The sequence below is a fragment of the Mchenga conophoros genome, linkage group LG5 (assembly GCF_057382185.1).
Source record: "Mchenga conophoros isolate Kocher_MC1m ecotype Shallow Benthic linkage group LG5, M_conophoros_male_GT1.1, whole genome shotgun sequence".
NCBI classification, from domain to species: Eukaryota; Metazoa; Chordata; class Actinopteri; order Cichliformes; family Cichlidae; genus Mchenga; species Mchenga conophoros.
This window is the reverse complement of record NC_140530.1, coordinates 35035497-35047843: the sequence shown is the minus strand read 5'-3', so window position 1 is coordinate 35047843 and position 12347 is coordinate 35035497. Positions and strand designations below refer to the sequence as shown.

General features: G+C 40.0%; 1 protein-coding gene across 4 annotated transcripts in view; it reads left to right on the top strand.

Annotated features, from left to right (window-relative positions):
• Positions 1-12347, top strand: part of tox2 (TOX high mobility group box family member 2) — a 102654-nt gene that overhangs the window by 53858 nt on the left and 36449 nt on the right. For all 4 annotated transcript variants that reach the window (XM_085275099.1, XM_085275101.1, XM_085275102.1 and 1 more), the window contains exon 3: positions 7019-7078. In XM_085275099.1, coding sequence (XP_085131225.1) covers positions 7019-7078 — 60 coding nt within the window. The remainder of the gene's footprint in view (positions 1-7018; positions 7079-12347) is intronic.

Below are 12347 nucleotides of genomic sequence, written 5' to 3'. Positions count from 1 at the left end.
TGTCTACCATCATGTCTCTCTCTCTGCCGCTCCCTTTGGCTCTCTCCTCCCCACTTCAATGTATTTGTCATGGTAATGTAAAAAATCTCAGCTGCTTCAATTCATTTCGTGCTCTTTCAGTCGAGAAAGAAGGGCAATTCTGTTTCTCCTCACTAGTTTCTGTGTTAAGGCTCTCAGGTAATGAAGACCACATTTCATCTGCATGCAGTTATATGACTGGGCGTGGCTGAGCAGGTCTGTTATGGGAAAATAAATATTATGAAAGGGCTAACTTCGTTATCTTTATCACACTGGGATCAATGTGTGTGTGATGGAACAGGAGACAGTGCACAAACACAAAGGCCAGTATGCAGAATGCATACATCCAGCTCTTAAAACATAATGCACCCACGCTCATGTCGTATGTGTGTGCGAACATACAAACCAGAGAAGCCCATATATGTAGCAGCAGAGATATCTACACGTGAACACATGCAGTGCAATACTGCTTTATTTTTGTGTGTGCGTGCGTGCGTGTGTGTGTGTGTGTGTGTGTGTGTGTGCGCGTTAATGTTTGTGTGTCTGTTTGCGTGTATATGTGCCTGCCAGTGAGTCATTGAATGCTCTAATGACCACAGTCCTGACACAGGTATTTTGACTGCTGCCTCTTTCCATCGGCACATTGACTGACATGCGATTAGTTACGCTGGTGTGGAAAACTAGGAAGGCTCATGCTGTAACCCTGAAAAAGACTGGGAGGAGGGTAAAGTCCTCTTCTCCACATCTCTGCTGTTTCATCTTTCTGTGAATTTAAAACATCTCTGGCTGCATTTAAGGGTTCTGTTATTTTGTACTCAGTACATACAGGAAAGCACGGCTGGGCTCACAGTAACCTTATGAGAAAACCATCGAGATCAATACAGGTTAGCAGGACAGTAGGAAAGAACGTTGTGTAGTTATATAGTAATAGTAGTTGGGATTTGCTATAAAACTGATCTCAAAATGCTTAGTGAGTTGACCATGTACCGATTGAACTTAAGGAATCCATTTAAATAAATGGATAAAAAAAGCCCTGAGTCCAACATATTGAGGCTGTACAAATTTTAATTTTGGGTTAAAGAGAGCTTTCATATCTAAGCAGTACTCAGCACTGGCGAATGCTTTTCAGCATAGTCCGACCAGTATTTTGGCAGCCCAGTGTTATTGCCCACTGTCAGCTATTTGCCAGTTATTGGTATCAGCTTTTTAAACACCTGATAAATGAAAAATAAATGTCTGTAAAGAACAGACAGGAGAAACACCCCTCATCTGTGTTACAAGTGTTGATATTGCCTAGAGGAACACTCTACAACTTTCATATTGACAACAAGTGTTTGGAACGCCACAAACACAACAACCACCTGATCAAAGCAGAGTCTGGGACAGTGTAAATGAATAAATAGATAACCACACATGACAAATGAGATGCAAAACTGTTTCTGACATAAAGGACATAAATATCAGCCTATGTATCACATTTTTAAATCACCAAGTATCGGTATGAATATAGGTCTTAAAATCAGCCCTATATCTGTCGAGCTCTGTCGAGTTCTTATTTGTTCATTACTGATTTGATTTAGTTGAATTTTAGCATAAAACTTGTTGACCCTTTTTTAAGTTCTGTAAACATTAAAAATAATGTTTGTGACATAACCGTTGGGTACAAATGGTATGACAATGCAGTTGTTTTTGGACAGTGATTGTGGTGAAAAATACAAATATTTATTCTTGTCTATGAATTAGAATAATCTCAGTTCATACTCCTCCATCTGCTTCCCAGTGCTACATGAAAACGTGATGTTTTACTTCCATCCTCAATATAATCTATGCTTATCTAAACAAAAAACAGAAATATTTAAAGTACATTAATACAGATTTATATATCTACTATAAAATATAAAATTACTTGCTATGTATAAACCTGAAATATGACAGAGAACTGATACTGTGAAAGTTCATTATCCATTTGCATTCATTTCATCGAACATAACAAATAAAGGCAAATATGATTTATTCCTTACAGAAGATTACTGTATCTACTATCCATTAAAAAACAAATCCAGTGTTATTTAAAAGTTTAAAAAAATCCTAAATGTCATTTATCCCATATAAAAATATTATTCAATGAATGGATGAAACTAGATTAAACTAAAGGTGTGAATCCATGTTTGAAGGCTTTGCAAAACTCAGTTTCTGATATGCTGCGTTTCAGTCAACTGTTCTATAACCTCTGCAACTGTGGTGCACTTCCTGCATCAAACTGACATTGGTTTGGCTTTACGCAAACACAAAGTTATTTATAGCATCTCTCCCACTTTATTTTCTCCCTCCCATTCTCTCCCTCACTCTCTATTTGCATTTCTGCTATGCAAACAAGAAACTGGTGTCAGCTGCATCAGTTCTACAGGCCTAACTTGTCCCTTTTCTTTCTCAAGCCTCAATTTTTTCAAAAATTTTCTCCTCTTCTGTCTCCCTGTAGCTTTCTACCTCTCCCACCTTCACCCTGTTTTTCCTCCTCCCTTCAACCTCTCTCTCTCTGTCTGTGTTTTCCTTTGCTCAATTGTTTTGCTGTAGATTTGACCGCTATGATTAATGACCTCGAAGCCACAGGAAAGCAAACACAGAGAGACACGACATGCATGCTGTTCTCTTACAAACCTCCCTTTTTCCTCATATATCCGCTACTTCTATGTTCACACATTATGACTTCTAGGGAAAACATCTTCGAATTAAGAGTCAGATTATACAAAGTCAAGATTTGGTATACTTTTCAACTTATTTTTCCTTTATTTTCATCCCTTATTTCCTGATTACTTTAGTAGATTAAATGTTTGCCAAAGGCCTTTATTATAATGAATTACGTGTTTTTTAGCATCATCTACTCTAAGGTCAGAGCCCTTGTCTGTCTTCTCTCTGTTTGAAATGAGGAAATTAATCTCAGTGGTCAGTTAAAGGTCTTGGAGGCTAGCAGTCAGAGGTCAGTGGTTAGAGATAAGCATCAAATTAGGCCTTCAGAGTCTTGGTCAAGTACACTTCAGCTAGGTGCTTGGCTGAACGAAGCTCATTCAGAAAGATTAGAATTGAGTTTGGCCTTTAATAACACAAAAGAAAAGGTATGCAAGTGCAGCTGGTTAGCTTAGCGCAGCATAAAGACCAGACACAGTCTCATCTAAAAAAATAATTGCTGCTAAAACTTCTTGTCCTTACTTCTTTCTAAACAAATAAAATGTAATGAGATAATGTGTTAACTGGTAGGTTTTCTAACCCTTTTTTAAAGGTCTTTACTCAGATGAGCTGGTTCCTCAGCCAAGTGAATCTAATTGCCTGTTTTTTAAATTATTGTCATCAATTTGGTGTCGAGACAGGAGAATGGTATTGGTGGTTTCATCTATGTCTAGGCAAGAAAGGGGAGTAATTTCGTTTCACAAAAGGTAAAATCATTCCTTTTGACGTACTCCAGATTAGAGTGAGAGCATTAAATAAAAATCAGCACAGCATGACAACCGAGGTTTGTAAAAACTGTGTGTACAGTACACTCACCAGTTGTTAACCTCACAGTACCAGGAAATGATTATTTTTACCTTTTCCTCTGATTTTAGATGGTGTTTATTATTTTAACAGCTCTGCCCTTGGAGACTCCTCCCATTGTGTAGCAAGAGCACAGTTGCAGACCTCAGTTTGCTCCTTTGACGTTTGATATAATTGTTTTGCACTTACCCTGTTTTGCTCATTGAGATCTGGTTTGCAGTTGTGAAAATAAACTATTCTAAGACACCTTGACATCTAGCACAATGTGAGTAGGACAGCATGTAAAATCATTCTCCAAGAGCAAGAACGTGATTGTATTTTCATTGCAGAATACAATGATTGTTCCTTCTGCAAACTAATAGTGCTATCAGGCAGAAATTATTGCACTAGAAGTAACAGTTCCATCAGAGGCTGAATGATAACATGGAAATGGAACTGGGGCTTCGAATTGAATAATGTTGCAAGGAATTGCCTTTGTACTTTGGTTTGTTTGCTGCCCTCAATGTGTTATGTATGAAGATGGAAATAAATGTTAATGAAAACTGTGCTGGAGTTGAATCTGAGTATAACTTAAATGGAAATATTGGAATGTTAAGGGAAAAAAATCCCAGAATTGATAAAAAAGAATAAGTGATTTGCATAAATTGGTCCCTGCAACACTTTGCATGTGGTGAAAAATTGCTACAATAAGACCCGGGTCCATTTTCAGTCACCATGCCAGAGCTTGAGAAACACCCTCCCACTCTGACTCACTGTAGGCACAAACCAGTCACGTTATTTGACCTTACAGTAGCAACAGTAATTCATCTCGGCCACTACTAGCTGTCTTGAGGTGTGTTTTGTTTTCTCATAAATGGTTGGTGCCAAATAGTGTCAGACAGAGAGGGAGGGAAGGCCTCTGGGAGAGTGTGAGCGAGCGTGCGTGTGTGTGAATGTGTGCGCATGTTTATATGCCCGTGTCTTTCGAGCTGCGGCCTCTGGCTGTGACCCCAGTGTTAATCACTGTACAGCCAGAACAACCACAGGCTTCTGTCGCCACTACTGCAGCTACAGCCCTTCTCCTCTCCTCCTTTATGTCAGTGTCATTCATGCTCCCTGTGCTTTTTTTAAATGTATCTCTCTAACCCCCCCCCCCCCCCCCCCCCCCCAAATACCTACAGTATGTTCCCTACTTGGCCTCCTACTTGCACAAGATCGCTATCCCCTTCCCCATTAGCTCCAGGATACACCCTTGTCGTTCTCATCGCCTCTCCATAACCTCAAACTGTCACCTTTTCTCTAGCCTATGCCTCCCCTTTAGGCTTCTTTAGCTTGGTATTTCTGAGCTATGAAATCGCTGGGCTGTCCTGTCCTGTCCTGATTTAACTAGCAAAGTGCAGAACAAGCTAAAGGCTGTTCTCTTTGTGTGTATCACTAAATAGGTGGCAGGGTTGGTAAAAATGTTGGCTTGGGATGTTTTTTGTCATGTTTTTCATGTTGTTTTTGGTTATTAGTGTATTACGTGACAGGCTGGTGTCATATCATAATTTGATAAATTTGATAATGTTTTGCTTTACATTTATGATTTTTTTATTTGCAAATATAACAAGCAATATAAACAAAGACGATCAGCAACTTGTGGGTCTGAAAAACTTGCAAGTATGCAGAAGTGCCAAAAAGTGTACTTCTTAAAATGTCCACTTGAGGCTGGTTCCCAAAGCAGGTCAGTCCCCACAGACTGAAACTGTGAAACTGGTTAAATAACAAGTTTAACGGCAGAGAACGTAGGTGACCTTGTTTGTGATGTCGGTGACTTTTAGACAGCTTTTAATGCAATGATCTGAATTTTTCCGACAGTGTGGTTAGTTGTGCAAACAGACTATACAAGTTTTGTTCCACATTCTCTTTTTGTATTTATATTAATTTGAATTAAGGGTGTGGTGGTTAACACTATCACCTGTTATCAAGTAAGTCCTGGGTTTGAATCCCCTGGCCGGCTGGGGCCTTTCTAGGTGAAGTTTACATGTTCTCCCACAGTCCAAAGACACGGATGTTAGATTCATTGGTGATTCTACATTGGACTTAGGTGTAAACGGTTGTTTGTGTCTCTGTTTTAGCAGTGCAGTATATTGGCGACCTGTCAAGGTTGCACGCTGCCTCTTGCCCCATGACAGCTGGGGTAGGTTCCAGCCTAACTGCCAGTCTGAATTAGATAAGCAGAATATGGATGGATGGACTTGCAATTAATTAGCAGACCTGTGCATCTCACACATATATTCTAATGATGCAGCTTGGGTAGCACTCGAGTCTCTTGTCCTGACGTAGTGAATTCTGGTTCTAAAAAGCACATAGATGGCAGCGATCATAGTGCTAAAGCTGAAGCTTCAAAGTGGGGCTAAAAAACAATTGGTAATTTCATGGTATCTACATCTTTTTGTTTTTTAAATGTAATTCCATGTGAAAAACTTGTCTCATCTTAACAGAGTGATCTTAACAGAAATATTTTTTAATGCTTGTCTTTGTTAACATTTAAACTAGAAACTCCTGTACTTGTTCAAGCAGACATTCTAGCACAGTAGATCAGTTTCTTGATTAATACTACGTAATAGCTGACTTACAAAGGTTATTTACTGCCATCAGTGCTGCCTTTGATTAACCTTTCATGCTTACAAATCAGCACCTACAGAGCCTCAGAGGCTTGCAAAACAATATACTAATAATGGCAGTACTAGCAGGCTAATGTTGAGAAAGACATAGATGACTGATGTTGCACTAAATGCAAATGTTAATTTAACACAAATCAACATTTGTTAATTTGCATTAAATACATGCAGTAGTTGACGATGGCAATGTCATTAAGTAAAAAAATAATCTAATGATGGTGGTGGAGCAAAACTCCCCAGAGGGACAATCCCCGAATATTAGATATTTGTACTTTATTTTATGAAAATATGTCCCATACATGTTAAACTATTTAAAAGTGGTGGACTCACTGACCAACCAACAGACCGTTTCATTCTAGAGCGATTGGAAAGAAAATGAAAAAAACCTTTTCTTTAGTAGATATGAATGTGCAAGATTGACTGACTGAACCAACTGGGTAGTCAACTAACTAGACATCGGTGGCTGCAGTTGCGATTATTACTCTGTTGTGCCTTTGTTGCTTCATGACACACGGAGAATAATGGCAGTTAGGTGTGCATAACACTTACAAACACACACTCAGGCTGTAGGCAAGCTAAGAGGAAGAGTGTGAGTTACACAAGCTTTGACAGGGCCTAATTATACAAGTCTCTAATGAACTGTAATTACTGACATTCACTGGAGCATCGAGGTCTATTGCAGTCATTAGGCTGCGGTGTTACACTCTTTCTGTATCGGCACTGACTGACAGAATTTCTTTTTTTTTTATCCCTTTTGTGATCTGTTGGCCTCTGCCTCACTGTTTTCTCATCTCTCTCTCTCTCTCACTCCCTGTGTCTCTGCACTACAGTTTGATGGTGACAACATGTACATGAACGAAAACAATCACGAGTTCCTCGCACCAAACCAGGTGAGTCCAAATTTCTAATAATGGAAGACCTTAAATAGTCTTGAAGCCATTTTTCTTTCACTGTTGTCAAGTCTTGTTGAAATGTACAATAAGTCGCTGTTACTGAAAGGAACCACACACTTATGTGACATAAGCTGAAAGCAAGTGGACTAAAGATATTTTATTCTTTTTTAGACTCACAGATATGCCACACAGAACATGCTATATTCCATATGTTGCATGCAAACAAATAAAATGATGTTACAATCATTCAAAGAGCAATTAACAGTAAAATTGGTAATGTAGTAATAAATGCAACATTTTTACATATGTACTTGACAATGAAATTTATGGACTACTTAATCTGCTTATTCAAATGCCTCTTTTAAAATTAAGCACTGTAAGCGCATTTTTTAAAGAACTATATTCTTGAAATATAAGACATGATGTTTATTAAATATCCGATTGGTTACGTCATAATATAAAACATAAAACATGTGTTCTTGTCTTTTATAAGTTGAAGCTGAACACTGCTGCTACGTTTATAGTGCAGTAGGCACTGGGTTAGCAATTCATCACAGTACTAACCTATCATGATTAGATTTCTGCTAAGTACACAGAAACCAGAGAAGCTAAACCAGTGAAACTATGCAAATTTCCCATAAAAAGAGCGTTGACCTTACTGTAAAGTGACAGTCGTCATACAATTTTACTTCCCTATATTCCTGATATTCAGTCATTCTCTTTGCACACAATTTTGGCAAAAGCCGACATAAAGAAATGTTTTGGCTTCATTACAAAGAATTTATTAAGTTAGAATGGGCGAGTCACTGCTCTTCTATAGCACATGGCAACCCTGCCAGATACACTGTAGCACAGCTGGTCATGAACAACTGGGAGACCATATGGTTGTGTTTGGACTGGGGGATTTGTGGAGTTTGGGAATAAGCCCATCTGACATACACAGGGGAGCGGGGAATTTGTCCCTGTCAATTGCAATTATTAAAACCAACCCGTAGGCTACAGTAGTTCTGTGTTTCAGTTGCATTTGCTTTTTTGCTAAATTTCTTAATGCTCTGGTTTGTTAAGGTTTGGCTTATGGCCCAGAGTAGGACACAGAGCTGCTTGTGTTGTCTTTTCTACACATGTAAAGTTAATTCAGAAGGCTCAGACTATTAGGACTGCCACAAAGTCATTTTAAGTGGGACAGCGCTGTTATTTGACAGATTTGTCATGCAGATACTTCACTTTCTAAAAAACTGCTAACCACTACTTTTATCAGTTAATTTCATATAGCACATGTGGCTTTACTGTAGTGCTGATTGACTGATTAGACATCAGCACCAGTTACTGATGGGAGGGCAAAGCATTGCGGTTTGTTAGAGAAGACAAGAGTGAGCGGCAGATAGGTAGAAAACAGGGAAGCAGGAGACAAAGAGACAGAGGGAAATAGCGTGAAAGACGGTGATAGGATGAGAGACGATTTTGCTTTGCTCTGTGTTATACTTTGTTTACTCAAGATCCCCTCACATTTGACATGTGCCTTGCTCTTTTCTCCGCTTCACCAAGTTTAGCCTCTCGTTCCCTCTGACAGCTAGAATCAGGGAGGCCTAAGGGGTGGACACACACTCTGACAACAAAACATAGAGATGGGAAAATCCACAAATCACTGATCTGCACCTCTTTAGCTGTGCTACATTTTTTATCCAAGCAGATTTTTAAATAGTGCGATCGCGCTGGAAAAAAGTCACTGTAAATAAAGGTTGAGGGCACCTTTGTTGAGACGGTTCACTGAACTTTGTCAATTTGAATAATCGTCACTAACCCATTCTACTTACTCTTACATTACACCGTCTTCGTGGTCAGCACACACAAAATGTAACCTCACTCGTTTTATGCATTAACTTTTCAATTAATTATTTCGTTGTAATGTTCTCAAACTACCACTCGGTAGCTCATTTTCATCATGCATTTCACATCAACGACATCATAAGCACTAATAAAGGGATTTTTTATATCCATGCATGCTTTCCGTTTCAGTGTTTAATCACTAAATTTGGAACAAAGCCGCAGTTTGATTGACATTATCAAAGCATGTTTTGATAAAGTGCAATCATTTCTTGCACTAATGCGACATGAAAAATACGATTCTATACCTGCTAGTATATGCTTCGTGTTCCTCAGAAGCAACTGCATTAACGCTCGTGCTGTTTGCAAGTGTTTAGGTAAAACAAGACTTATCCTTTATTAATTAGTGTTATTCTTACAGAACAGTTGGGTGCGGTATACAGCAGTGTGCTCTGCTATTCTCAGTATGTTCTATCTCGAACTTAAACTAATCATACTGCCTAAAGCTGACTTTTCTGTGGTTGCTGCTTTATTATCTCCCTCAACTTATCTTTCACCCATTTTCTCTGACTCCCCCTCTTTTGCTCTTTTGCTCACTGTTTCTCTTTTTCAGTCTCTACCCCCGTTGCATTTAAATGCATTTGGGTCAGCAGTTCTGCCTCGAAACTCTGTGAAGAGTGTATTTTTCAGTGCTCGGCTTTCTCTCACTTCGGTTTCACCATGTAATTGCTCTATTTAACGTGGCTTACCTATATGAATTAATTTTCTATATGTCTTGCACATTCATATAGGTCATTCACAGGGTGCTGGTGAGTAAATCTGGCAACGCAACCTTATCAGACTGTTCAGTGCTTAGATGGGTACGTTCTAGTGATGAGTCACAAGGAAATGGGGTCAGTGCCATTGTCATATCGATGTTCCCATGAGCATCGCTGTCTGACCCTCCTTAGTTCTCTGTAGAGTTTCTTTTCCCCCCAAGCAGAGTGACAAAGTGTTAGTGATTCAATGACAAGGTCATGGACCCTGGTCTTAGCATCAACAAGCTCTTTGTCTGCCCCTGTGGCCACTGGCCATTGTCCTGGCATCATTGTAGAAAAGAGTAACCAACGAGAAGAAGCTCTGGTATTTCCTAGTGTTGTCACAGTTTGAACTGAGAAAATCTCCACAGTGGCAAGGATTAGAGCACCTCCTAAGTAGAGAGGCTTTTGTATCATAAAGGTCTTAGTAGACCAGATCACCTGAGGTAAGATTCCTCTCGCTATAACTAAACAGAGCAGTGCGAAGCGACACGATCAAAGATAATGCACTGTGAGAGATTCCTTCTCATAGCTCCACAGCAAAGTGAAAGAAACAGTATATACTTCATCAGCACTTTACCTTGACAATGTTTTCTTTTGATGTCTTTCTCCCTGACTTATGAATTAATTTAGCAGAACTGCTGTTTGAGAGAAATATGTCACAGAAAAGAGAACACGAGGAGGAAATGGAAGGGGGAGGGGTGGAGATGGAGAAACTGCACAGGGGAATAATTCGGCTAATGGAGTGACTGTTTGGATATTCAGCAGAAGTAGGAATGGAGATTATGATCTCGCAATTAGCGTAACAAGGTTTTATTGATTGGCTGCTGCTGTAGCGTCTTTACTGCCAAGACTCTGCATGTGGCTTTAACATGCACAGTGTGTGTAGCCCAGCCAGTCACACTAGTTCTACTACTACACCACTACCAGAGCAGAATCTAGCTCGGTGTTACCATCGAGCCACGGCCATTTCCTGATCATCAAAGCTGAAATATTATGGATTGTCGAGTTGAAAGGGTCTGTTTGAATGCCTGATGATAAAGTGGACTACATTTGCATTTTCCGCTCACTTTTAAGTTAATGCACTGCCCTCCTTCCCCTTTGAGTGAAAAGCAGGTATAAAAAGGCAGCTTCTGATAGCGAGCAATTTGAAAGTTTGTCTGCCTGTTTTACATGCTCGGAGTTCGAATGATGTTTTCATGGTAAGTTTGATGCAATTTCTCATCTCACTTACTATTTTGTAGCTCATTGCTGGCAAGGATTATGGAAGTCCCATGGGTGTTGTAATTGTAATTAGAGAGGTGACTGCCAACAGCAGATCTGTTAGACATGTTAGACACGGAGAACTAGACAAAGATCGATGGAAATATTTTTATTTTTGTTTGGTTGGGGTTTTTTTTAGGACAGTCAGCAGCTGTGAACATCATTATGTTTATTAAACAAGTTGTCAGATTAAACTCATAATGGGGCTTTTGTGTGATTTTTTTTCATCTCGTGTTTAATGAGAGATTTATTGGCATAAGAGCTCTTGTTAACAGATCTGAACAGATATGCCTGTCACATATTCTGGTGCTTAAACTTGCAGGAACTCCCCCCTTATGAATATGATTAAGTCCTTCCCTAAAGCTCCCTTGTGTCTCTCATCTTCCACCATATGTTTCTGATGAGCCATTGTAGAACATGATCCCATAGTCTTTTATGTCCAACCTTTGACAAATCTATCACCTCTTCCCTCTATGCTCTGAATTAAAGGCCCATTCCACCTTTCCAGTTTAGATGAATAATTCTCTTGTTTGGCAGCAGCCCAAAGCCCAGCCAGCATGTCTGGAACCTTGGTGGAGCCTGATTGGTCCGGTTCAGTCGTGTGTGACTGACAGGAAGCCCGCTGATTGGGGGAGACCGTATCTTTGGATCGTTGCACTGATTAAAGCCTCTCGGCAGCATTTTGTACACTCCCGCCGTTCGGGGTCCCCGCACTAGCGCCCTGGCACTGCTGGTCTGAATTACAGCTTGGTCGCATTAGTCTGATTTACAGCTTCCTCCTGCTGTTTAGATTGGAGTTGGGTACCAGAATGGCAGGCTCCTCCTCTACTACACTTCCACCTGCCCCCTCCTCTTCCTATTGATTCCCCTACTTTGTGCTTTACCCTCTACCCATCACCCCAATATCTCTAACCCTTTTTCTGCTGCCTCTTTTATCCCACCTCACCTGGTTTACTTTCCTTTTGACTCTCAATCTTCTACTAGTTCTTCTAGGTCACCCTTTTCTTCTTCCCCGATCCCTCAATTTTGCTTTTTTTTTTGCCTTCATTCCACTTCCCAATAAACTGTCCTCATACTCCATGTACACCCTTGTACTTGTCCTTCTTTTCAAATGTCCCTCTAACCTCTGACAACATCCCTTTACCTTTCCTACCCAGCAGATCTCCCTCTCGCTCTTTCTCCCTTTCGCTCCCTCACTGCATCTTTTGTGAAAATGAAAACAAAGAGCAGCCTGCCAAAATATTTCTATAGCCATTCGCTGACGAAGCAGGGAGCGGAGACAAAGCAAAAAGATGTGCAGGCATATTTGTCGCGGCAGCAGAAAGATGGAAAGCTCTGTCCCCGTGGCCTTTTTACAGTCATTTGGAAACTCCCCACCTCTC